This window comes from Channa argus, chromosome 13 (genome assembly GCF_033026475.1).
Source record: "Channa argus isolate prfri chromosome 13, Channa argus male v1.0, whole genome shotgun sequence".
Taxonomy (NCBI): domain Eukaryota; kingdom Metazoa; phylum Chordata; class Actinopteri; order Anabantiformes; family Channidae; genus Channa; species Channa argus.
Window position 1 is genome coordinate 26,616,784 of NC_090209.1, and position 26,665 is coordinate 26,643,448.

The window sequence follows — 26,665 nt, forward strand, 5'->3', positions numbered from 1 at the left end:
TAGAGGAGATAAACATGAACTTCTTCTCTCTGATGAAACAAAACTCTCACCAACTCACATATAATATTATGAAACATCTTTGTTTTAATCTTTGACATTTTAAAATGACGGGATGCAAACTTTTGCAGCCACATCCCTGAATCGAATGTTCACTTTCACTATTGATTCTGCACCAGAAGCTGAACCATAACTTCATGATTTAACCATGAGCTGAGAAGAAAAACGTCATCAGTCACAAATGTAATTCTCCTAAAGCTTTGAAGCCTTGAATGATGCAGATCAACTGCTCATCTCAGGAAAACTCTACATGTCTCTCATTCACAGAGCGGACAATGGTGAGTCTTTTCAAACACAGCTGCTTTTATGCAAAAACATTTTCATCAAGACATTTGGCAGACAAATGAACAAACCGGTGAGGCTTGTTGTTGCTTGTTTCAGGCTGCAGGTCTGAGCAGATCCACATCTTCAAGCCACCATGCAGGACATCAAAGCAGCAGTGAGGGAGATCTTTGACGAGGTGTCTGAAAAGGCCGGTGCCTACAGCACAGTCGTCGGGATGTTTGCCTACAACTTCTTATACAACAAGAGCTTCCAGTGCAGCAGCCCGGCACCACCCTGGGTCTGCTGGACCTACATGTTTCTTCCAGTGCTTTTAACGCTTGTCCTGATGCTCTGGGTGGACAAATCCTTTCAGAGAACCTGGAAATTCGCACTCACAAGGGGACAATGCAACTGTGGCTGGAGCTGCCACTTTTGGAGGTTTTTGTGCGCTCACATCCTCAAATCCCTTTTCATGGCTCTGCTGTGGACTGTGTCCGTGTTGATAGACGGGGACTGGTACGTCTGCTGTGCATCCTGCTGCAACGGGACTCTGGCAAATGAAGAACACAAGTCTGACCTGCAAAACGAGTCAAGGGTGAGTGTTTATTTAGAGAGAGCCATTATTAATAAAAGCATCAGACACGACTGAACGGAAATGTTAAATCATAAAACTGTTTTATTCGGTGACGTGTGATGAAAAGTGTAAATTAGACAATAAAAGCATCAAACTGACACGTAAAGAAATGAAAGGAGGATCTGTCACTTCATCAACCATTTATTCTTTTATTTTTGCAAAAAGTGTCCATGTCCAGATTTTCAGTTCATATTTTTAGACTTTCTAAAAAAGGATTTCACTGTGCATCCTGTATGTTGTTCACCAGATGTTTACAGGATTTACACACAGTAAGTCACTATGTACTGATACTCAGGTACAGCAGCTAAATATAAACTTGAAGTGCTCGTTTACTTGAAAATAATATTGACTGACAGACAAAAATGAAACTGAAACTACATAAAAACTAAGCTTTGAGAAGAAGAACTAGGACTAAATGTCACAGGGAAGAAGTGATTCTTCGGTTGTGTGTGCGGTTAATGTTTAAACCAGACCCCAGTCTTTCTCCTCTGACCTTCACTGAGGCCTGAGAGAAACGTCCATGAACAAGTTGAGTTACACTAAATGACGCTGAACCAACAAGAGTGACACACAGCTCAGCTGGGTGAGGACAGGTGGAGGTGGGGCCTGGCTGCTTAATCTGGGCTTTAAATAGACTGATGAACACGGACCTGTGACGTCACAAGAGCTCACACAGTTTCACCAAAGATTCCAGATTTATCCCTGGTATTGTGGAAGCTTCACCGAGCAGCGTTTGATAAAGGAAGTTTTCCCACATCGCTGTGCTTGAAAAACATTGAGAAACTTTCGGTTTCACATCCAGATTTATCAAAGCAGGAAACAGCACTTTTCAGGTCACTTAAACTAATGTAGAATCACCTTTGAAACCTTTTTGCTGATGAATGATAAAGTTTACTGCTAATTCAGGAGTTTTTGTAGTAACGGTCAGTAATAGCGACGCCAATGGACCTAAAAATACGTGAAGCTGTGAGAAAAGAACGTCAGAAAATACAGCAACATCACTGTACTTTTTACTTTTAATACAATAAGCAAAATATTTCATTTTCTTACTTTTACTTCAGCAGAAATGTCAGTGTGGTACTTATACCACAGTACATTTTTCTTTGTGTATTTTTTGATTTTTAAATACTTCATCCAGCACTGGACTGGTGTATACACACTGTTGTTTATGAGTATTTCTGATGATTCTGTGTTGATGTAATCATCAGATTCTCAGCAACAGTTCACTAGCTTGACTGCTTCGTCCTAAACCAAACCACAGGACATGTGAAAGTGTTGATCACATATGAAGGATTCAGGCTCCAGGATCTTTTATTTTGGACCAACGTGCTCTAGCTGACATGTTTGGTTTGACATGACTGGTTTCATGTTAAAAAACAATCTTTCCTTTAATTCTGCTTTTCAGATCCAGGGCCTGATTATTCTCACCATCATTATTTCTCTGTCTGCCTTTGGGTCGTCACTGCCGTGGAGGAGATGCTCATCATGGACGGTGGATGTTGTGCAGATCATTTTGGAGGAGGGCGAAAACCTGGGGACGGACAATTTGCGAGCAGCAGCCAAAACGAAGCTGACCGAAGACCTCAACCGGCAGGTTACTGCTGGACAGTGGGGGAAATGTTTTGATGTCGCTGATGAACTGATTAAGAAGGTGACATCTGTGTCCCACTCTGAAGACGGACTCCATCTGGACGACTTTGCTCTCAGCAGGTGAGGTGATACTGTGACTATTAGAAAAGTAGCACAGTGAGCTCAGTCTGTTCTAGTGCACTGCATCCTGGATCAGGGGTTTTCTAGTCAATCAAAAGCTGGAAGATACTAACTCAGTTCACCTTCCTCCTCTCCATCCTTCAGCTTCCCACCTGATTCAGGTAATCAGCAGTGGGTAGTTCAGAGACAGTTGGAAAACAAGCAGGACAGGATTGAAAACCGCTATGAAAAGTGTAATTACCTCATCATTTAATGTCACCAGCAAGTTGCACTTTACCTGCATGTTAACACGTTATTCAGTGATTCAAAACCTTTTTAATTTACAGTGTAAACAAAGGAAAAACATGGGCTGAAGACACCAAATAAGAGTTGGTGGTCATGGTGGAACGGCCCAAAGAAGAATGTGTTGAAATCCAGGTAGAAGTAACTGCAGATCAGGGAACATTGGGAATATTAACAGTGTGAGTTTGGCCACTACTGAGAAACCAAGTTGCAATAAAGCAGCTATACAGAAACTCTGTCAACAAATCATCATTTTTTTCTGAGAAAAGTGTTATTTTTTTCATCGTGGAAAGAATAAATGACCAATGCTGTGTTCGAATTTATCTGGTGCAGAGGTTTACTGTAGCTCTTGTATGTCAGCCACTGTTCACGGGCTTAAAAAGAGCTGCACAGAAAAATGATAAATGAAAACTTTCTTTTTCTTTTTACAGTATTTTAGACCTGTATTCAACAGGTCATCTCAAAAAAGTGCACGTGCAGAGAGCAGAAGGGTTTGTTCTCCCTAGTAAAATCACTATGGCTTATTGGGATATTGATAGATTGATTTTGTATCTTGCTGTTTGACCAGAAGTCGTGTTGATTGAGAGAAAAATGAGTTTTTGTTGCACGTTGTTAATGTTTTGTTAGTGTTGGAGCATTTTGCAGACACAATGTGTCATTTTGGACAGTGAGCTTCTGTTCAGCCTGTGTGTTCACTGAAAATGTGATTTCAGAGAGGACACGAGTTTCTAAGCACGTGAGAAAAACTGGAACAGGCTTGTGTGTCTGTCCCCCTTCAGTTTTTGGTTCAATTGACGAAGAACTGGCCTGTAATTCCACGTTGTGCTCACTAGAGGTCACTGCCGCACCAGTTTCCAGGTTCACTGACTTTAATCAATGTCGTGTATTTAATGGGAATCTGTCCTGTTTGAAATGATTAATGCAGTAAACAGTTAAAAGTAACTATTTTTCTTTTTTCCCACACACAGTGACAACAAACCTCAGTAAGGACGACGACAGAAGTGTCTGACTCTCTGATGTTTAAATCCTTGTGTATCGCTGCTCAGCGTTGATAAATGTTCTTCTGGGACATGGTTGATTTATGTCTGTATTATTATTATATTCTTTATTATTAGTCTTTCAGTTCTTAAATGAGCTCAACAAGCTTGTGTAGCCCACTTCTGTCAGATATATGAAGATGAATAAACTGTACTTTTGTCCAATTTTGTAACTGAGTTAAATATTTTAAGCAAAATACTTTTACTTTTTCTTTCTGTAACACAAGAAGCTCAGCCATGAATTGGATATTGCTGTAAACGTGTGTTTGAAATAGAAACTTTAATGAAATGAATTAAACCTATTTATTGTTGAGTTATTGAGTTGTGTTCTTCTTTCCTTCAGTCAAGGTCCATATTTCTCTCTTTTAATCAACACTAAAGATGCACAAAGCTGAACGGAGGCTCCATGTCGTTAGCGTGAGCTTGTTAAAAGGCCCATTGAACTTCTAGTGTGAGATAATACGAGAATCCTTATTCACACGTTATAAAAATGCCAGCTCAGCTCATTGAGTCTGATAAACAAAAAACTGTGCGATGTGTGTGACATGCTGAGCACTGATCTGGTGAATAATTACTGCATTCTTTCATGTTCTAAAGCTTAATCAGATGTGCATCATATCACATCGGTTGCACTGTAAAACATTTCAGACTGAAACTCCTGTACAACAGGGAGAAACCTGAGCTCTAACTGACGGCTGTGTGCAGAGGTGGAGCAGACTGCTCACAGAGAACAGTGGATGGTAAAAGCTGGGCTGTGGTGTGGTGCCACTTTAGATTCAGTGGAAAACAGCTGTGGAAAACAGTGTCCTGCTTTGCTGCATGTCGTGGCAAAAACTGTAAGGCAGGTTAGGAGGCAAAAAGGCAACTAACAAGTGAATGTTAACGGTGAATTTAATCAGCAAAATAGAGAAACATGCAGAGCAGAACAGAACTACACTCATGAGTGGGTCAAAGTGATTGACCCAGATGTGTAGGTTGTTCAGCCTTTTATACATTTAACTCAACAGCTGGGTTCACACGAAGAACAAAGGGACGAGTCAATGCAAATCAACCTTCATACAATGTGGTCAGGAGTCTTAATTAGCAAGTTCTTGTTACTTTGTCCTTTTGTCTTCATTGTCTCTTAAGTCCTTGGGACTGATGATTTGTGCTGGTTCCCGTGGGCTCCCTTCTGGGAAGCAAAGGTTCAGCTGTAGGTAGTTTTATAGTTGATATCTAACTAACACACTTCTTTGTGAGGCCAGAGACAGGATGTCTTGCTGGGGAGCAAAAGGTGAGGAAGCACTGGTGAAAGCAGGTTTGATACTGGGTCTGTGAGAAGTGTGAAAACAGTGAAACACTGTTACCTAGATTTTGAAATTTCCCTCACACTGCACAGCACAGAAGTTCTTTTATGTTTGGAATTATCAGGCCTACTAATTTTAGTTTTACTGGTAAAGTGAAAATACATTTCACATCACTAACTGCTCCATACGTTATTGAGTTTATTGGATTGTAATCATGTGCAGCAAGGTTGTGCAGGGGACGTTTCCCCCCCTGCTTTCCTTCACACATCAAAAACATGCACGTAAAATGGCTTGAAGGTGTGAATGTTTGTCTCCCTGTGTGTGTCTCTCAGAGGCCCTGAGACACACTGGACACCAGACTGTTTATCCAAATCACTTTTAGAAAAAGGTCATTTTAAAAACAACTGCCCTTTGAGGACAATACAGTTTTTCTAGAGTCTTGAATCTTTCCAGTTATTGCAACTGTGGCACAGATAAATGGAAGCAACAGGCTCAGCGAGTAAATCATGGTAGGAAATACATAAAAGAAACGATTCGGACAAAATCTGAAAAATGTGTCAGTTTTACAACTTGTATTTACTGTAGCGTTTACAACCTCATGTTGATGTTCTCACTCACTCTCACCTGAAGACCACAGAATTACAGCAATTGTTTGATCAAATGGGGAGAGAATGAGTTAAAAAGTGTCTCTCAAAAATGCTAAATGAAATGCGGTAGAAATCTGTCTGCCCTCATCCATAAAATAAATTAAATAAATAAATAAGAAGTGTACTCACACTTACAATAGGCCATGCAGTCAACTATACCATAAAACACAGTATGTAGCTCGTTATCTGGATGAAACGAATCCTTATAGCAAAGAATTTGAGTTAATGTTAAAAACAAACTGATTAAACACTTAAACTTAATCTGTTGAAGTTTAATTCATGCACAGACTCAAGGAGATAAATATTTATTCCATCTCTTCACTAATTGTCAGTATCCATAAAAATGTTGGAGGAAACTGCTGAGAAATGACAATTTTGAAAGGAGAAAATATTCATAGTTAACAAACTTTAGAAAAACAGGTTTGTAGCCCTGCTGTCCTACAAACTACCTTTAGTTAACAAAGCTAAAATGCAATGTTAAGAATTCAATAGGGGGAAAAATGACCATTGACTCTACAGCTGCAAAAATGTTAACTACAAGGTGAAAAACTACTATAACTGTGTTTACTACGGGAGCAGTGAAGAGGTGCTGAAGGACGGACTTTACATCATGTCACATTCCTTCAGCAACAGGAAAGGGTGTGGTTTCCATTGTGCACTCGAGGATTAGTACCAGATGTTTCAGGCTGCAGTTCTGAGCAAACGCAAACTTTCCACCATGGAGCGACTGAAAAGAGCACTGGAAAATATCATCAGTGATGCCTCTCGCAAAGCCGGCGTCTACACCACAGTTATTCTGGTTTTCACTTATCACATCGTTTTCGACAAAGACTTCCAGTGCAGATGTGCAGGATACCAGTTTGACTGCTGGACTTACATGATCCTACCAGTATTTTTAATAGTCATCTTTCTGCTCTGGCTTGACAATGCATTTCAGAGAGTCTGGAAATTCACACTTAGGAAGTGTAGCTGCTACTTTTTTTACATTATATTGCAGTGTTTTTTGAAAGCATTGTTTGTGGGTCTGCTGTGGCCTGTGTCTGTGTTAATCGATGGAGACTGGTTAATTTGCTGTTGTGATACCTCATCTGCCCATCAGGCCGCCTGCACGGACTACGGTTTGCAAAGTAGAACCATTGTTGACGTTAAAAGCAAGTCAAAGGTGAGTTTTATCCTGTGTTATAGATGATTTACATGCTTATCGAGTTAACTAACTTTATGTTTACGGTCACGTTCAAACAGGAACCTTTATGGTAAAAAAACTGCATTTTATTCTTTGGAAGTGCCGTTGTTGCCTCCCATAAAGTGTTGCAGTTATTATTCCCTACCCCCAAAATTAAACTGTACTTCAAAATCAATCAAAAATGTTTCATATAACCAATTATAATTTGCAATTCAAAGTGCTTTACAAAAGGTTGAAAAACAGTGCAAGAATCCAAACTGTGATAATAAGGTCAATGAAACGTGAGCATACTGTAAAAAATATAGAGAAATCAACAACAAGGCAAATGAACGAGAGCAATAACACGTAAAAGTGTGAGACTATAAAACAATAAATAAAAGATTAAAAAAATAAATAATCTGAATTATAATTGAATTATAATTCATGAGAAATGTTAAGAACACGATAAAGAAAAGGTAAAACAGATACAAAGGATGAAAAAAACATGAAAAAAACGACAAAACAAAGTTAAGAAAACTAATAGTTAAAACAAATGATATGTAATAAATGCACAAAATAACAAAAATTAGCAGTTTCAATAAAAAAAGAAAACTATATATTGACAGAAATGACAAAATGTTTGGATTCTGGAATAGCAAGATATGTTCTTGTGGTAATGTTGTGGTAAAAGCATAAAGCATAAACATGATGTTACTTCATCATAGATTATAGATTCACAGAGCAGCATGTAGGATCTTTTTTTCAAATAACTGTGAAACTGTGAAAAAGTTCTGATTAGCACAGGTTATTACAATCTGAGGTTCTGAGGTTCTAGTAGCTAAAAGAATGTGGGGAATGGAATTAAAACGTTCTGTCCTGTCCTGTCTTGTCCTGTGAAACAGAGAGTTGCTAAATTCTTCCTTTGTCTGGTGGGACAGTATCTGAAAGCCACAATGTTCCCAACAAATGTGTAACAGTGCAGAAGAAGCAGAGGTTGTGATCTGCACATCCGAAGCTGCAGCTCTGACTGAGCAGCCATTTTGAAAGTGCAGCCTGAACATACTGATGCATAATGATGGAGACAGTGACAGATGATAACAAGTCAGGTTATGGGTGAACTTACTGACTGCGTGTGATGTAACTGTCGTATTAACGTGTATAAAACGACTTGATGGTGACACCATAACCTCTTTTTTGGTTTTATTTTTCAGATATGGGGCTTAGTTACACTCACTGTCATCGTTTGCTTAGCTGCCATTGTGACGTCACTGCCACTGAGAAAACGCTCAAAACAGCCTCTTGTTGCTGCAGAAATTGTTTTGGAAGAGGGTGAAAATCTAGGGACAAACAGACTGAGACAAGAAGTAAAAGCCAAACTGGAGAGAAAAATTAAAAGCTACTTCGACAACCAAGGAGAAAATTGGACACAATGCTGTTTTGCTGCCGAAGAATTTATTATGAAGGATTTATCTGTGCAGAATTCAGCCACAGCCGACAATGTCCCGGAAAGCACTTCTCCTCCTGACGCTCCTGCTCATCAAAATGAAGGTTGTCTGGTTTTTTATTTCACTTATAAGCCACTTTATACAAAACTGTATCAATTGTTAGCAAAACAGCAGCTTTTATCTGCACAATAAAACAGTAAATGGATGATTTACCATGAAATATAGCAACGATCATCACTGCTGATGTTCATTAAGTCAGTTTACTGCGTTATCATGTTAACGTTTTCTGACAAAACTAAGTCGTGAGAACGTCCTTAACTTTGCAAATTTATCAGAAATAAATACATCAATACACAAAGGAATCACAATAATTCCCAAAATTAATCTAAGAAAATCCATTAACCACGTTACCATATCGGGATAACGTTAGCTAAAGTTTGCTAATGTTAGCTTACTAGCTAATAGAAGTCAGCAGAGAAAAATGACCAACTTACTCAAAGAACATGGAAAAGATGCTGCTGTTCGTGGCGTCAGTTCACTACAGAAGCAGGTCGGTTTGGTCTTTTTGCAAAGTAAAAAGCAAATTAACGCTAAATAACGCTAATGGCAGCTCTGCTGTCTCACCTGTGCTGTCAGCAGAGCAGCTTTGATGGACAGGCAAAAGGCCATCAATCAAAGCTGTCAATCATACTAAGACAACTTCATTAATAACTTCTTAGAAAGACACTTAGGCACAAATGTAAGTCCACATGAAGTCAAACTCAAAATGTTACTGACAATCTTTGTCTTATATTAGACGCAATCGACAAGTATTTTTCAGGTTGACCAACAATATTTGAGTTTTACCAAGTGAAGCACAGAAAACAAAATTGATATATTTTACATATTTCTGCACTTATTCAACAGGCTAATCTTACAACACATTAAGATTAAAAGGATCTTTTTTATGAAACTGTGTGTTTCTACCACAGTGCTGAAAGAAGAGTTTCATATTGATGTGAATGTGCTTCAGCGTCTGATAAAATACACAAACTACTTATTTCTCTTTTAAAACATTTTGCACTGAACTGAAGATGCTACTGAATGTTGCTAAATGCTGCAATGTTCACCCCCCAACAGGAAGCAAACTACTGGATGAACTAGATGCTTCATCATCTGCAGGAATCCCACTGGACACCTTTCCTTAGAAGAAGGCAGGTTTTTCCTTTTCTTCATCGCTTTATACAGGCAAAGTGGCTCTGATTTCAATTCACTGACCAAAACTACTGTGTTTTTCCGCAGACAGACAGACGAAGCCAAGGCAGAGGTGAACACGAGTTTCACTCCACACATCAAGTGTTTTACTGGTTCATCAACAATACGGTGATTTAACGCTTCAGATCTTCCGTATAATCCATCCATCCATTATCTGTAAGCACTGATTGTTACTCAGGGCTGTGGGGGGCTGGAGTCTATCACAGGGGTCATTGGATGAGAGGCAGGGTCCACCATGGACAGGTCTCCCGTCTGTCTCAGGTCCTGTTCGATATAATCGATGTGCTTTCTTTCTATTTTAATACAAGTCAAACAACAACAGCCAAAATAAAATGGAACTTACATTACAGTTCGTTTGCATAATCTGCACATATGTAATTTTCCGATATGATACACAATGTTATGGGTTTTCTTTATATTAGGGGCGTCCTGACGCTGGTACCAGGATCGGCATCGAGCCCTGACTTTGTGTACTCGTACTCGTAAAACTTGTTCAATACTGCGCCCTGTAGCATGTTAGCTAACGCAGGTAGACGGAGGTGGAAAAATGTCTGTGATTTAAGAAAAATGCTGAGGACAAAGATAAAACTAATACAAACTTTTATGTGCTAAAGTCTTAAGATCTAGTTACTAACAGTCATATTAACTTTCTGAAGACCGTTTAATATTTGTAACTGACATCAGCATCGAGGGTTATATACAGTGACTAGAACGTTACCAGAAGTTCTCTTTGTTTTCCAAAGTTCTTTTACCTTCATGTTCCTGTGTTGTTCACACTTGTCCATCCAGGATCTCGAACTAAACCTGTGCTTTGTTCCAGTTTTTCTCCGTTTTCATTTTGTTCTTCTCAGCAAACGTTGCTTCGTGGTCGCCGCCATATTTGTCTTGACAGAAGAACACGTGAAAATTTTAGTTCTTTTTGTTTGTATAGTATTTGTATCAGTACTCGGTCTCCGTGAGTACTAAAATGTAAGTACTTGTACTCAGTCTGGGAAAACGTGGTATCAGCACATCCCTACTTTTTATCTTTGACTTATTGTTATATCATAAAATGAGCAATGTATGAAACTATTTGTTTTTACAGCTGTTGATTGGTTTTCTTTGTGTTTTGATTTCAGTATTATTACATGTACTCAAAATAAATAGTAGTAAAACTACTTTTTGCTATTAAAAAATGGTCACTGTGGTTGATACACATACTTACATACTGTTTTATATTAGATGATTATTAGTGGTGCAATATTTTGTACATATTTTATTGTTGTGGTTGATGTGGAGCTAGTTACAAAATCTTTATAAACCTGACACTAATCTTATTCACTATGGATTCATCTGGTATATATACAAATCCAGACAATAATGATGAATATTAGCATATTTAGAGTCCAAAGTGAAACCATCACAATACAAAATTAACAACTGATTTTAAAAATAGTTTTGAATTAATTTTTTTGGTAATCGACATCAATAATCCTTCACAAGTTTTAGGGCAATTCTCATGTTTATTGTTGGCTCATTAAATGTATAACCGTCTTAGATATTAAGCTCTTTATATGGTTTTGCTGCAAAAAAGAAGCTACATCTGCAAAAATAACATACAAAGGCCCAAAATAAACTATAAAGAGAAAATGCTCATAGCTACAGTATGCAACATTTTTCTAGTCTTTTTAAAAAAAAAAAATAAAGATATTAGTTCACATGCAGGGCGAAAACCCAGTTACTTTTGAATAACGGCAGCTTAAAACGAACAGCAACAAATGAAGTGACAGTGATGGTCCTTCACCACTAGGAGGCAGCAAACTCATGTTTAAGTGCACAACACTGAATACGCATGTTAGTACAGTGTCTACTCTGTGTAACTTATGTCAGTTTGCATGTTAATTTAAAATACACTTAAATATAATTTGATGTGATACTGGGTTTTGCAAACGCTGATTCTTGTTTGTCAGCAGACTTAATGTAATATTCTCATTAAGAAAACAGTTTTTGCTGTCAGTTGATGCAGATAAGTCTTTTTGAACTTCATAATAGATTTAAAACCACACAACATTTGTACAATACTTTAAATTTCAAATCAAGTGAAACTGAGGTGTCAACATGTTGCATCCTGAGTAAACTCTGCACCGTCTCAGTAAATGGTGAGAAAATAATTGGCTGAGTGTTCAGAAAAACCACAGCTCTCCACGTTCTGGTTTCTGTTGTCTTTATTAGTGGAATGGACTATACACCTCTGTGCTTTAATGCCGTTTTCTCCTTCGTTCATTCATTCATCACTCGCTGAGACTGAACATCACTGTTCATCAGTTCACTGGATGAAAAACTGTACGACTCCTAACACGTGTGAAGTGCTGGTTTTCATCTGAACTAATGTGTAAAAACGTTTGCCAGATAAATGCAGCCTGTTGGTTTGTTGGAATTTGGAATTGTGGCCTCTCAATTGAATTGACAGCAGTGTTACTGTTGTGTAAGCATCACTTCAGCTGCTGCTCTGCTGAAACATCTTCCCAGTAAAAACAAGTTGGAGAGCAGCTTAACACCTGTTCAAAAGCTCAAAAAACGCCCCTGTTCCCAGAATCAGGACAGTATGTTAAGTACAGTTGGATTCACTTCCAAATAAACTTTATCAGACTATTTTGAGATTGTGTGTGTGTGTTTGTGCATGAATCAACTCATTAAAACCAGGAACAGGAGAATAAATAAGTGTTTTTTGCTCTGGAAACTGGGTCTATTTTTAGTAAATATTCTTCACACACATTCCATTCAAGTGTAGTAGAGTCACAACTCCGTCATTCGCTGTAGTGTCAATGGTTTGTTGGGCAGAAGATTGTGGATGTTTAGCAATGATGTCTAATAACCAAAATACAATTCAGTGGATTTTCTTGTACAATTCAGACATTTTAAATAAACAACTGACAAAGCACGTGCATGAAAAACTGTAAAAACCGAACAGATTCAGCTAAAAGTGCAGCTTAACGTACAGAAGGCCAAAGCTGAGAAGGCAAACACACAAAGAGATTTCATAATTACACAACAGAGGTTATAATACTGACTACGTCCAGGAAACACATGAGCTCGAGTTGGGATCATTATGTCAAACATTAAGACTGCAGACAAATCATAGAAAATATGACGGTAAATAACAGAGAAAGACGTCCAGTGAACAAACAGACAGTGTGTTAAATCTCCTCTTTGTCGTCTCGCTTTAAACGGCCGGAGAAAACATAAAATACCTATAACGGTATCCATGCATATTTGTGACTGCTCATCATACAAACACTTTCTCTCTCTCTCTCACACACACACACACACTATGCATTCTGGCGAGGAACATGCCGGAATGAATTTTATTTTTGAAATCAATAATCTTTAATATAATTAGCTTTATTTCCTCTCAGTAATCTAATGTACATGTCTCAGTAGTGCAAACACTCATCTTGAAAAGTTTCGGGAAGATGAGGAAAAACAAACCAACGACTGACAGAAGAGAACAAAAAAAAGTCGTCATGCAAAAGAAAAGATGAGATTTTTTTTTTTCCCCATTTGTGTTTTTTTTTTTCCTTGCTTTTTTCAGCTATGGTTGATAAATTCCTAGGATCAGTAGGTGCTACTTCTACTGTACGACGCTCATGCACAGAGGAACGCCGGCCACACACCCGGCAACTTCTCATCATCGTTTTCTTTTTTCTTTTGGTTTGAGGATTTGTTTGGAAGATGCAGGTGAAAGTTTATGATACAAAATGTTACAGTATATACGTCTCATCTTCTGTCGGTGTGTCGCTCACACACACTCGCTCCTAAATGGTCGAGATAAAGCTTCGCCAAAATACTCACAGCTACAGGTTCATGGTGTCCAGCCCTGAAAACGACTCCGCACCTTTGGGTCTTTACAGGTGAAACCAACTCTGCTGCAGAAACATGTAATATTGTATATTATCTTAGAGGAAATTTGTTTACAAAAAATGAGTTCAGCCATTTTTTAAATAAATAAAATAAGATGCTTCTTTTAGACACACAATTACCCCATAGATGCTAAATGACTGGCTACGCAGGGAGACAGTGAATTGAATTTTACTTAACACGTCCTATAGTTCTTTTCAGAATGACTTCACAAATATATTTGTTTATTGTGCAGATTTATTTGATTATTTCCTATAATTAACACATTTCTTTCATTTTCCATTCTCATCTATTAAAGTGTGAAAGATTTGTTTGTTATCATGCAAATAAAGTATTGATTTGAACTATGAGTCACGACAGGCATTTAAAAACATGCACTTTTTGGTGGTTTCTTTTTTTAATGTTGCCTGTTGATTATTGTACACTTGGAGAACTGCTTGAAATTTGTTCCTGCTTCTTGTAGGAGGCAACATTAATGTGGCTGCAGGTGAAGCAGGCTTCAGGTGTGAACACCGGCCCCTGCTGGAGGATCTGCAGTTTGATTAACGTGAATAACAGGTCATCATGTAGAACTGGGCATCACAAAAAAAACATTCTAATGTTTTAATCCACCAGTCTAAAAAGTCTAAAATCACAAATCTTCTGCTCTGATTTTCTGTGGCATATGTGAACGGTTTGCACTGTTCCATCACGCTCAGGTTTGCAAAATTGGCCCCAAAGGTCTTTACAATACTCTATAGCACTGAAGCAATTCAGGCAAAAATGGGATTTAAATAAAGCTTAAGATGTCTGATTTTACCCTGAAATTTCCCAAAGAAAGATTAAAAATACTAGTTACAGCTAATACAGCTGGTGGAACAGAAGGAAACACAACAGTTTTAAGTGGGTTGTGTTCAAACTGATTTGAAAATGTTTGTCCGGATTCATTTGTTGGACCTGGACAGCCCCACCTGCTTACGTCCCACTGAAGCTCTGGCTTCATTTACAGCGCTCATGTTCAGGGGGATCCATGATAAATAAGAATCATTTTTTTTATGCTGAAGAGCTTTTGGCGTCGCTTTTCTCCGTCTCATTTAGATCTATTGCGAAACACGTGTTATGTGCTCTCTTACAGAAAAGATCACATAACAAATACATTTCTTGGTTGCTTTACATTTTGTTCCCTGCAATAATTACTGTAGTTTTTTAAACACACATTATTATTGTTATTAATATTCTGTTCACTTGTTGATGCTATTTTCCTGCTTGTTGTAATGTTGCATATTTTGATAAGTAAAGGCTTTCGTTCCCAGCCTGGGCGTCAGTATTTTACTGAAAATACTTCTGAGCTACAGCCAGACCAGTCAGTTCATATTGGACCAGGTGAACCCAGTCCTGGATCCTTCATTAGACTCTTTCCTCACCAAAGTTCCATTTAAAAACAAGGTAAGTCCAGTTCTGCTAAGACCAGCTCCAGCTCCATAAAGCAGCAGTTGTGTGAACAGTATTCGGGCTCAGCATAGATCAGTTAGACCCAGATCAAGTCAAGTGTTTAAGCAGCTTCATTACATTTCATTTTCATTTCTTGCAAATGGACGATGATAAGAGGTCAGATGTTCAGACTTTTCCAAACACGTGACCTGAAGTGACTTCAGGTAACGAGAGCGTCCACCTTCTCCTGAGCTCCACACTGAGGACATCAGAATCAATTAGAAATTAAGATTTGTTTCTTTGAAGACCATTAAGTCATGTGCAACCTTTACTTTCAAGCAAAACAAGTCCAACAGTAACTGAACCGAGCACCATTTTTTCTGCAATGCGGCTTCGAAGATCTCGTCTGCTGCTGTAAACAAAATTCTGCCTCAGAAAGCTTCCAGATTTGAGTAAAGCCGAAATGTAAATCCGTAAATAACAGTCTTTGAGCTGATACTTGTCCAACAACCATCTAACAGTTGGAAATCCAAAAATCACAGCCATGGTTGGTTTGGTTGTATGATTAATTTTGTCTTTTTCCAAACACAGATCCTCAAACGTACAGCAGTCCCTCTGGTTCTGATCAGTCCCTTCACACCAAGGTTGGACTAAAGCTACCACCATCGGTCTGTAGGGTCGTGAATGGGGATGAAAAAAACCCAACAATCCAGTGTGTTAGTTTCAGGGTCCTCTACTTCATCCTGCGGAGTCCTGGAATCTTTTCCATTGTGGTCCAGGAGTCTGTGCAATGAGGGCCAAGTTAATATTGTGCAGTGGGGGGAAGTGCATGTTGGGGTCTAAATGCATGAGGGAGTGATTCTTCAGAACAACATCAGGAGAACAATTACTGTTTTCTTTTAAAAGGACTTAATGGTTCATGGTCCCATGTGTTGCGTTGTGTCGTCCTCTGCATGGGAAGCCATTTTATGTAATCCACAAAATGTACCTGTCTCTGTGCCCGAAATCTCAGCTAGCAGCACCCCGGGTTCAGGATCAGAGGTTCAAAGGAAGGTCAGAACTTATAGTGAGTGTGACTGGCTGGGCGGCAGGGCGGTCGTCAGATGGATGGAAGTGTGGGCAGAGGTTATAACGAGGAGATTTTCACGGTCTCGTGGGTGAAGGCTGTTGCCCTGGTGTTGCGCAGGATACCAGGGATGGGAGCGGGTGACGGGGGGAGGCTCTCATCAGGTGTGTTGGCAGGCGGTGTGGGGATGCTGATGATGGCGGCGGTGAAGTCTTGTTCCCTGCAGTTGAGTTTTAGGTCACATGCCTGAGCGTTCAGACTGGAGCGACTGAGGACAAAGACAAAAACACAAACTAAGACATTGACATTATAGATTGACAGCAGATATGAGAAAGACAAACCACCACTGTGACACTAACACAGCAGATTATAGCCAACATTCATGCAGGTTTCCATTTGTCGTTTAAACCAAAAAGCTGTTTGCAGACATATTTATGTTGAGAACATGAAAATGCTGTTTGACGCTGGTTCAGTGTCCAAGGAAAGAGGTGAATAGACACGACCGGCCCCCACAGGGTGTCGACCCTGTGCAGACTGAGTCAGCTTGAAATTATTGGTGTTTAAATATCTTGAAGTTATAACAGTGAAGCCCCTAAAATGGGATTTGACCATCATTTTGAGATGATGCAGACCTGTAGGAAATCTCACGTGTATATTGGGTTCAAAACCAGAATTGCTTTAACTAAATGTAACAGAAGTTAAGAAACTCTGTAGCTTGTGCTGTGAAATAAGTACATCAAGGGTCTTTATTTTTAACTGGACTTCATCCCAAGTGTAACGAGGATTTGTGTCCCGCTGCATGTTTCTCTGCAAGGGGACACACAGTCCTCCTCAGTCAGGCATGTGTGTTTACGTTTGCGGTGGTATGGAGGTGGTTTTGATGTGCAGGGTGTCCAGCTCCTGGACGCTCCCCCTGCTGACGGACACAGTGGAGTTAGCCAACCGCATGGCAGCTCTCCTCCTGGCTCGGCGGGGGCAGCAGCCGGTGGAGTTGTTCTGCGCCCCCTGCTGGCTGGACAGGGAGGTGCTGCGACTGGTCCTGAAGCCCACGGACTCGGTCATACACAGCTCACTGTAGGTCATCTCGTCTGTGAACTCGTGATTCTGTAAGCAGGTGCAGAACATATCTTTGGCATTTGGGTGACACTGATTTACTGGACCTGGTCTAACACTTTGTGGATCCTCACCGTGGTTTTCTCCAGACAGTGCAGCAGGTGGTGGTGTTGATGCTCGAACGCTGATTTGTTCTTCACACACAGAGCTGTGCTGTCACTATCCCGGTCCTAGACACACACACACACACACACACACACACACAATAAAAAGAGAAACACACAGGCCTTAGTTGTTGTAACCTGGGTAAATTCATTTTTCATCATGTGTTTGTTGACATTAATTAGAATGAAATGTGTAATTGAAAGTTGACAAAGTCTGAGAATCTACACACAGTAAAACTTTTACTTACTTCAAGTTTTTTTTGCAAAAGGCCTAAATGAATTCATCTTTAAGTCTCTTTTCTCTATTTTTATCCAAACTAATCTCTCTTCTAATCTCACTTCTCTTCCCCCATCACTTCGCTCTTTTGCTTCCTTCCTTCTCCTTCTTTTCATGCGGTGTCAGAACAGACAGGGCCTCACTATGGCTCTTTGATTACACAGATTGATCTTCCTGTTCTTCCTCAGTGCCCTCTTCCTCCTCCTTTTCTTCATCCTTATTTTATAATTACTCCCCTCTCTTCATCACCCTTCTCTTCTTCTTTGCCCTCATTATGCACTCTGTAAATCCAGCATCGCTCTTTCTTGCTCAGTGCTGCAGAGGAATTAGGACCAAACCATATCTGAGAGAGTGTGTGTGTGTGTGTGTGTGTGTCAGCTCCACCTGAAGCTTAAAACCATTTTACTGATAAAACATTCAAACCCAGTAAGTGTTTCATCCTCTGACTGAGGAAAAAAACCCTGAGTTTCATGTGAGTTCACCTGCACATTCACATGCAGTTTATTTTCAGATTGTTCCACTTCCCAAAAAGTGGGATACGTTAATGTAGTGAACACACTACTGTGCAGTGACTGTAGATGTACTCAGACATTTACTTGATACTGCATTCAAACAATCCTCAGCCACTTGCAGTAACATGTAGTATTAAGCAAAATATGAAATAATGAATGTTTTATGTTTATAATGACAAACAATCCGAAAGCATTGAGACAACAGCTGAAGGTCACAGTCTGGGACTGTGTCCAGTCAAACTGTGATGAGCCTGATGACACCATCAGAGCCACGTTACCATAACACAGCCCTGTGAGGCCTCAGGAACTCATCCGTCCCAGTGTCCACCTCCCAGCTGCTGGTCTCTCCGTCCCTCTCTGTACTAATGGAGCTGATCTGTTTCTATTGTTCCTCTGCCAAGTTCCTGTTGGGAAAAGTATCTCTGATGGATTTGTTATTGGTGAAGCTACAAACTGCTGAAGCAGCAGCTCCTCATCTGTCTGTGTCTCGGAAACTGTCTCACTGTTTTTTTGCTCGTCCTATTCTGTCTTATTTTTACTCCCACTTGATCTCACTCACTAAAACCTCAGGCTCAAACACAAATACAGTGTCTTCCCCACCTGGTTTTAAGCTGTGATGATCACAAGCCACAAGAGGAAAATATGTTTAATACTCATAATTCCTTAAACATATTTCTAGTGCAGCTATTTACATAAAATTCCGAGCAAACTCAAAAAAAATTAACTCAATCAACCACCATATCCATAGAAAAAACGAGCTGTGAAGGCATCTTTATTGGGACAAGTTCATTTTATCTGCATCTGCTGGTTTGTGGACGGAACTCACATGTCAGCAAGCACAGAACACGTCCCAATTCTGTTACTACATCCACACTCCCCTCATGTTTTAGAGGGTTGAAAAGAGAAAATAAGTTTGTTCGTCCAAACAATAAGACTGACGCACACTTACACTGTTTGTTTGAATATGATCTGCATCATAACTAAGTGTGTTTAACAGCTTTTACTGATGCAGCTTGTGAATTATTCAGTATTAATAATAATAGCTTTCCAGTAATGACGACTTATGTATCGACCGAGAATCAAGGGATGGTCGAATAAGATTTGGGACGTACCCACAGAGTAATGGAGGACGCCCTGAGGGGCCCCTCCGATGTGCAAGGAGCAGCTCATGTGACCAGTGCAGACAGATGCTGGCTGGTTTCATCCGTTCACATTCATCCTCATGCGGACGTTTTCTTGGGTTTTTGTGACATGCACGGTTTTGGACATATTTGGGAGGTTTTCTTTCATTTATATCTTTTCTTACACTGAGTTAGTCTGTGTGTTTGTGTGTGTTTGTGTGTCTCACTCCGAGCGCTCGGTCTTCTTTGTACTGGAGGAAGGCGTTGGTTGTTCCTTTTTTCGCCATTCGGATTCGAGCCAAACGCACTTTCTGTTGGAAACACACAGGAAAACAGCATAGTCAGCGGATATATCACACACACACACACACACACACACACCTCAAGTGAAGCCTGTCAGACTTTCTTTGTTTCTTTAAACTCAACACTTCTCAGGTGAAGTATAAAACTTAAAGCTTTAGCTGTTATAACTTTATTTATTCAGTCACTGTCTGTCAGATTGTTGCATCACTTCCTGTGCATTAGTTAAGATATTTGTGAACAGCTGTAAGTCCTTCCATAGAAAATAGGATCCCGGCTCTTCAGACTGAAGACAAAAACCCAAAACCACTACGAGTGAAGTTAATATTAATCTGCTTTGTGATTTTGCACACTTTATTGTATTTCTAGTCTCTTTGGTAATATTTTTTTCTGTGGTTACTTTGTGTTTGTTTTAGTCATTTATTCTGTTGGTCCCATTGTATCAGGTAACTGAGCTCTGGGAATTTCTGAAAACATTAACACTCATTTCAAAGCCAGGAGGCCCTGAGCTCCTGTTCACTAAATGATCCATTTCATACTATACTGTACTATATACTGCACATTATATCCTTTAGAATTCACACACACTCAGTCAACAGCTGTAGTTAAATGTCAAGCTGGTTTTTGTGAAAAGAGCAATTTTAGCTGGAATCACTTGGTTGTTTATAACTGTGTGTGTGCTGACGTCTGGATAAACATGGAGGTTTTTTCCCCAAGAGATGCGTGTGGTATTATTTCAGACAATATTAATATATGACACAGTTATACTCACCTTAGTAAAAAACTGAAAAATACAACCTCAGAATTTAATACGAGGAACAATAAAATCGTTAATTCTGGTGGGAAATTACAATATTGTGGCAGCAGAAAGTAATATAACTGCACAAGTCAAAATAATAACCAAGGGAGATTAATATAAAGTGCTGGGGTTACTACAGGCCTTATATAATACAGCAAGCTACAGGGTCTGTGGTCTCGTGTGGGGTAAAATACCATAATATTAGTTATTTGTGCGTCTTTCATTATAAACAAATGTCAAAACTGTTAATTATGAAGTTATTTGAGAAACAGAAGAAAAATGCCTCCAGTTTTGACCTTTGTGCACAGAGATTCCTCCTTTTGATAATATTATATATACACTGTAGATGGTGGCATCTTCAAAGTCTTCGCAATTTTACATTGAGGAAACTTTTTCTGAAATTGTTCCACATTTAGACACAGATTGTTGAACCTCTGTCCATCTGTACATTCGAGAGACTGCGTCTCTGAAATGCTCTGTTTGTTTTTGATATGCAGCAATTACTTTTCCAGCCTTTTGTTGCTCCTCTTCCATCTTTTTGCTGCCATCAAATTCAAAATGAGCTCATATTTTCTATGAAATGTCTGTTTAAACACCCGATATGTTGTTTAATTTCTATTGTGAATAAAATATGAGTTGATGAGATTTGAAACACTCATTTGCATTTTACACATCGTCCCAACTTTTTGCCTTTGGGCTTGTAGAGGTTTAAATTCTGAGGTGACTTTGTATAGGAGAAAGCTGTCAGGACTCTGACCTGCTGTGCTCTCATCTTGTCCGCTCTCTGGTTCTGGTGGTAGATCCGGCTGAAATTGGACACGATGACGGGGACGGGCAGGGCGATTACAAGCACGCCACTGAGAGAGCAGATCGAACCGAAGATCTTTCCTGCGATGGTGTTTGGCACCATGTCACCGTACCTGCATAAAGAACACGGAGCCACATTTTCCTTCAGATTCGCGGAATTAAGATACTGAAATATGCATTAAATACATTTCTCATCAGCGTCCAGGAATATCAATCTAAAGGATCTACTGACCACAGAAACAGCACATCAGCAAATGTCTCATATGTGCACATCTCTCCCACGTTTCTGCTTTTTCCTTTCAGGCTTTTTTTGGCACAAACTGAGAATGTTCACAAATACGGATCAGTGGAGATACATTCTAAAGTTCAAAAACCACTTAATGAAGCTTTAAGTTGTTCTACAATATAACATCTGTAGTAACATTGGTACTTTGTATCTCTTCTGAACTAATCTGAACCTATTACCTCAAAATAAGATCACTGATCCTAACAAAAGGATGTACATCATTAAATGGACCTACAATACTGAAGTGATGTTGACACACAAACACAACAGCAATAATAATTCAGTGTGATTCCAAAATTATTCTGGTGGTAACCAGACAATTCTTCGACAAAATGCAGCTCATCTATCATTATAAATTACATTTTAAAAGCATTAAACTGTGATTTTATTATTACATGAAGCCAGTTCAGATGATTGTTTACTTAAATTGGTGGAGTTTAACTACAGAACAAAAACTGACATAGATCGATGCTGATCTGGGAGGTTTTAATCCTGCAGCAGATCTTACTGCTGTAAAGCTGCACACACACACGCACACACACACACACACACACACACACACACACAGTTGTTCCCTCTTGTGGCCTTCACCTTTCAATGTACAGAGCCATAAATCACAGGTGGAGAGACACGGAGGAGGATGAGGACATTAGATAGTGGGCAGGAAGCCAGGGGGGTTTGTGAGATTCTGCTCAGACACTGTGAGAAAACACATTACAGCTGCACTGATCCACGTTGTACTGAACAAACCACTGAAGAGCTTTGCTATAAAGCCAACTTTCTGTCTCCAGCTCCCTGTGATGGTTATTTTATGGTTTATGTGATAGTTTCACTACAGCAGAGGACACAGTTATTGTGCTTCTGTGAAGTTTCTATTCACACAGTTCTCAGATGAGGATTAAATTACCTGCTGTACATTTACTGTACGTGTTTGATTATTTCTTTGTGGTCTCTTTCAGGGAGACGTCCTGCAGTGGACATCCCACGTACGTCTGTGAGATGGCCGTTACCTTGGACCTCAGTCCACAAACAGCTCTGTGCAGAAGATGTTCAGTGTCCCACAAATCACACGATGTGCAGCAGACAGGCACATGATGAGCCCTGCAGCAGGGTTTATGTGAAGCTGATGATTCATAAACTATTCATGGCATTGTTTCTGAAAGCTTCCACATTTTACTTTTAGTGTCTAAAACTTCTTCACAGCACAGTCCGTGTGTGGAGCCAAATAACTAGAGCACTATGTGGGCACAGTTCCCAGCCTGGGGAAGTCTTCCAAACTGTGGGAGCTGCTGGTGTATATGTACATCTCAATAGTGTCCAACTGGATGAGCTGCTGTCCTTCCTCCTTATACCCAGGGAAAGGATTTTAGAACATGGCTACGTTTGCCTCTTTTACAGTTACACACATTGACCTGTGGGAGCTTCCCATTACACAAAGAGTGACCTGCTAGACTCCGAGCAGCTCCTCAGGAACAGTTCAAGGTTTTGCTCAAAGGAAAATGCTGCGTTATCACTTGACCCGCTCCAACTACTTGATGGTCTGGGGATTTAATCAATGACTTTCCAGTCACAAATGTGCTTCTCTAACCTCTAAGTGACAACCCCTCAAACAAACTCACTGTAGTCAGTGATGTCAATATTCAATGCATTTCCCTTTTTCTAAAAATAGAAACCAGAGATCTATTTAATAGGATGCAGCACATGCCTACATTTGCAACACAAGCCCATTTTCCATGTTTCTTAGAAGCTTTTCAAGGTGACTTGTCGGTTCAACTTCAGGCATTTTCAAGTATTCTGTTTTCTCTGATCTGATCCATGGACCAGTTTGAGAACTTGGTCAGTTTTCTTTTCACACCGAAAAATCCAATCAAACTAAGACACATTGCAGGGAACTCGTGCAATGAAGTTCTTCTCTGAGAGACAGAAGACCCTGTTCTGTAACTAAATGTTTCTACAGTATGAGTGAGAAATTTGTATCAAAGATGAAGTAAATGCAAATGTGGCATGAATCAAAAACCGATCATTATGTGGGGAGTCCACCAACAAACCAGACGCTAAAACATCTTAAAAACACCACAGCTTCAAACTTCATCGTAGCGTTTAGCAAACATCCTGTGTTTTGGGTCGGTTCAGGCTGTCGTGATAAACTTCACCAGAATTTGTTTGGCACCAGATTGAGACCCTATCCAGAAAAAGTGTTTTGGTTTACACCCAAGTGTGATTGCTGTGCTGAAACCTGCACATATAAACCAAACCAAGGGGGAAAAAAACCCGAGTCTGATTCAACCGCACTAAACCAACAGAAGGACTTCACACAGTTACATTCGTGTCTGCACTGTAGGATTTAATACATATTTTACATAACTGACAATAGCTATTGATACAGAGGCAACTGTGGCTCAGGAGGTAGAGCGGTCGTCCACCAATCTCGCAGTTGTTGGTTCGATCCCCAGCTCCTCCAGTCACATGTGGAAGTGTCCTTGAGCAAGACACTGAACCCCAACTTAGTTGGTCCCGGTGAGCGTTGGCCAGCTGCATAGCAGCTCCCCCATCGGTGTGTGAGTGTGTGTGAGTGTGTGAGTGTGAATGGGTGAATAAGCAGCAGTGTAAAGCGCTCTGAGTGCCTATAGGTAGAAAAGCACTTTAGAAGTGCAGAGTATTTATCAGTGCATTTCCCTCTCATGCATCAGAAGCTTTAACCACTCTCATCCTTTAGAGGTTCAGTTACTGTGGAACATGGCTGTGCTTCATTTATTACATCAAACACTGATTTCAGCTTCCGTGCTTCCTTTACATAAGCAGCCTTTCTGACCTGTAATCAACCAAAAGACTGTGTTCCTCCGCCGTGGACATACAGCTGGAGGAGACGTCTGTAAATTAATCAGCAAAGCTCAGTTTCTGTTGAGGCTTTTTTTGCTTCTGTCCTTGGCACCTGAACTGCTGTTATGCAGAAATGTTCCAGAAGCAGTTAGAATTAGAACCTGCATGAGTTTGTGTTACTTTAAAAATGTCCATGAAAATATTAGTGATATTCCCACACAGTCAGTGATTTGATGTGTGATATTATGGCTGTGTCACGCTTCATATTCAAATATGCAAATCACCCCTGACCGTACAGTACATTAGACATCCAGGTAATGGACTGAAGCTCTCTGCTCGAGTACCTGCTGCAGTGGATTATGTCTCAGCCCTTTACAAAATAAGGCCACGACCCTGTCGGCTGAGTTAGTGCTCGTATCGCTGAGCTAATTTACTTTTTCAAACTATGAAGCTAATTTCAACGCCGTGCAGTTTGTCTTAGCATTCATGCGTTTTATACTGGATCTCTGTGGCCATTACACGTTTGATCTTTACGCAAACGTAGATTTTATAATCTAAAAATCTAAATTCTCACTGAAGACTTAAATACCATTACAAACATTATACGTCACATTTTATCACATGTGATCTGATTTGTTTGTGGCTAAAGCTCTTCAGAAGGAACGTGACCTGGTGCTGAGACATCGGGTTTGGAATAAACTCTGTGCTGTGCCTGTCAAAGGTACAGAGATGCTGTTATTGCCGTTTCTCCTTTTATCTTGTGATAACTCTGTCATTACTCCAGGATATCAATTTAGTTTTCTTGGGATAATGAGATAAATCAGTAAAATTCAAATGACTTTCTCAGCTTCAGTAGACCACACGTAATGACTTGTTCTTTAGGGTTTGTCTAATAATGTGTGATTTTGCTTTGTGGACACGGGTTATTTGCTGTTTCGTAATCTTTACCTTAGTGGTCAAATTAGAATTCAAAAGACGTCACACAACGCTCCCACCATCACTGTGGAGCTGAAACAGAAGCAGGTTTCACGTCCAACTTTAAGGGCTTCAACTTTGTTACAAGAAAACAAACTTTTCTATCCAGAGAAATGATCTCAACTACACACGCAGATAAATATCCCACTGTTAACAGATAAAAGCACAAAAATGATGACAGCATCTCTGGCTGTTCTTGGCTTCCATACAAAAGGCTCCTGCTTCTTTGCAAGTATTTTTGATGTTGGGATATCTGAGCACATCAATTTACTTTTCAGCATGTTGGCTACAGAATTTTACGTTATACATGTTACTGTGAATACAGGTTAAAATCATCACCAGCTCAAATAAACTACCCCATCGTCCATGATCTGAACTGCTTGTCTTGGAGCTGTTCAGGGTCACAGGGGAGGGGCTTGGTCAATCCCAGCTCAATCTCAGTCAGACTCATTTTCACCATGACAAGCAATTTACAGTCATCCATGCAAAACAGCTGGCAGGGGGGATTCAAACCTGGGACATTCAAGCTGCGAGCCACTGTGCTATCAAGCAATTGAGATGGTTTTTAAAATGAGGTTGTGATATAATTTCTGATGATTACTGGTGATAAATTGTGCCACATACTGTAAGAGCTCACCTGTTGAACAGTCACCTGTTCAATGCAAAAAAATGTCAACATTTACAAAATCAATTTTACAACATCTGGCTTTGATGTTGTTACTCAGCAGTGTGTTTCCCTGCACTGCACTCTAATACCAGCGACTGAAAGCAAGGCAACGCTGGCAGAGGAGAGCAGATCAATGGAGATAACACAGAGGGCCGAGAGGAACAGAAGTCATCTGTAATTGTTGGTAAAAAGCGTTCAAAAGAATCGACAGAGACGTCAGGCTGAGGCCAAACAGCCATGATGAATCTCTGCTGGTACCTGAACTGAATCCCCCTGAACATCAAATGGACCTAAATATTACTCCTGACACAAGTTCACTCACATTTTATGGGGAGGGTTGCAGCAGGTAGAGCATCCGTAAAAATGCCAAATCACCCCCGAAGGGACGAGCCGAAAGCCGTAGATCTTTGTTTATAGGATGATTGTCAAGCTTCAAAACAGCCTCAGTGAAGTTAGTAAAACAAGCAAAGATTCTGCTTAAACCTGCTTCATGGTGCAAAATTCTGAGAAAAATACTTTCATCAGTATTTCACTCTTGTAACGAACAAGATGAATAGCAAACATCCATCCACTTTCTGTGAACTCTCATCGGGGGCTGGAGCCTATCCCAGCTGTCACTGGATGAGAGGTGGGGTCCAAGAACAAGTCAAGACCCCAAGACCAGACACAGCCAAAAACTGCACAAATAACCTTGACAAAAGTCAATACAAACATACAACATACTTTTTTGCAG

General features: G+C 39.9%; 2 protein-coding genes and 1 long non-coding RNA gene across 6 annotated transcripts in view; 2 read left to right on the plus strand and 1 right to left on the minus strand.

Moving 5' to 3' along the window:
- Positions 1–464: 464 nt before the first annotated feature.
- Positions 465–4,216, plus strand: LOC137140004 (uncharacterized). The gene is made up of 3 exons (XM_067528006.1): positions 465–916; positions 2,361–2,665; positions 3,916–4,216. Exons 1-3 carry the CDS (start codon positions 476–478, stop codon positions 3,932–3,934), a joined length of 765 nt encoding a protein of 254 aa, XP_067384107.1. The 5' UTR covers positions 465–475; the 3' UTR covers positions 3,935–4,216.
- A 2,346-nt stretch (positions 4,217–6,562) lies between these two features.
- Positions 6,563–10,925, plus strand: LOC137139944 (uncharacterized). The gene is made up of 4 exons (XR_010916411.1): positions 6,563–7,079; positions 8,291–8,627; positions 9,644–9,721; positions 9,810–10,925. It is a non-coding gene; the product is annotated as an uncharacterized lncRNA (long non-coding RNA).
- A 2,904-nt stretch (positions 10,926–13,829) lies between these two features.
- kcnd1 (potassium voltage-gated channel, Shal-related subfamily, member 1) overlaps positions 13,830–26,665 on the minus strand; it is a 64,222-nt gene continuing 51,386 nt past the window's right edge. For all 4 annotated transcript variants that reach the window (XM_067527873.1, XM_067527870.1, XM_067527871.1 and 1 more), the window contains 5 exons: positions 21,135–21,297; positions 19,506–19,589; positions 17,339–17,434; positions 17,005–17,255; positions 13,830–16,419 (listed from right to left, as the gene is read on the minus strand). In XM_067527873.1, coding sequence (XP_067383974.1) covers positions 16,212–16,419; positions 17,005–17,255; positions 17,339–17,434; positions 19,506–19,589; positions 21,135–21,297 — 802 coding nt within the window. In that variant the 3' untranslated portion in view covers positions 13,830–16,211. The remainder of the gene's footprint in view (positions 16,420–17,004; positions 17,256–17,338; positions 17,435–19,505; positions 19,590–21,134; positions 21,298–26,665) is intronic.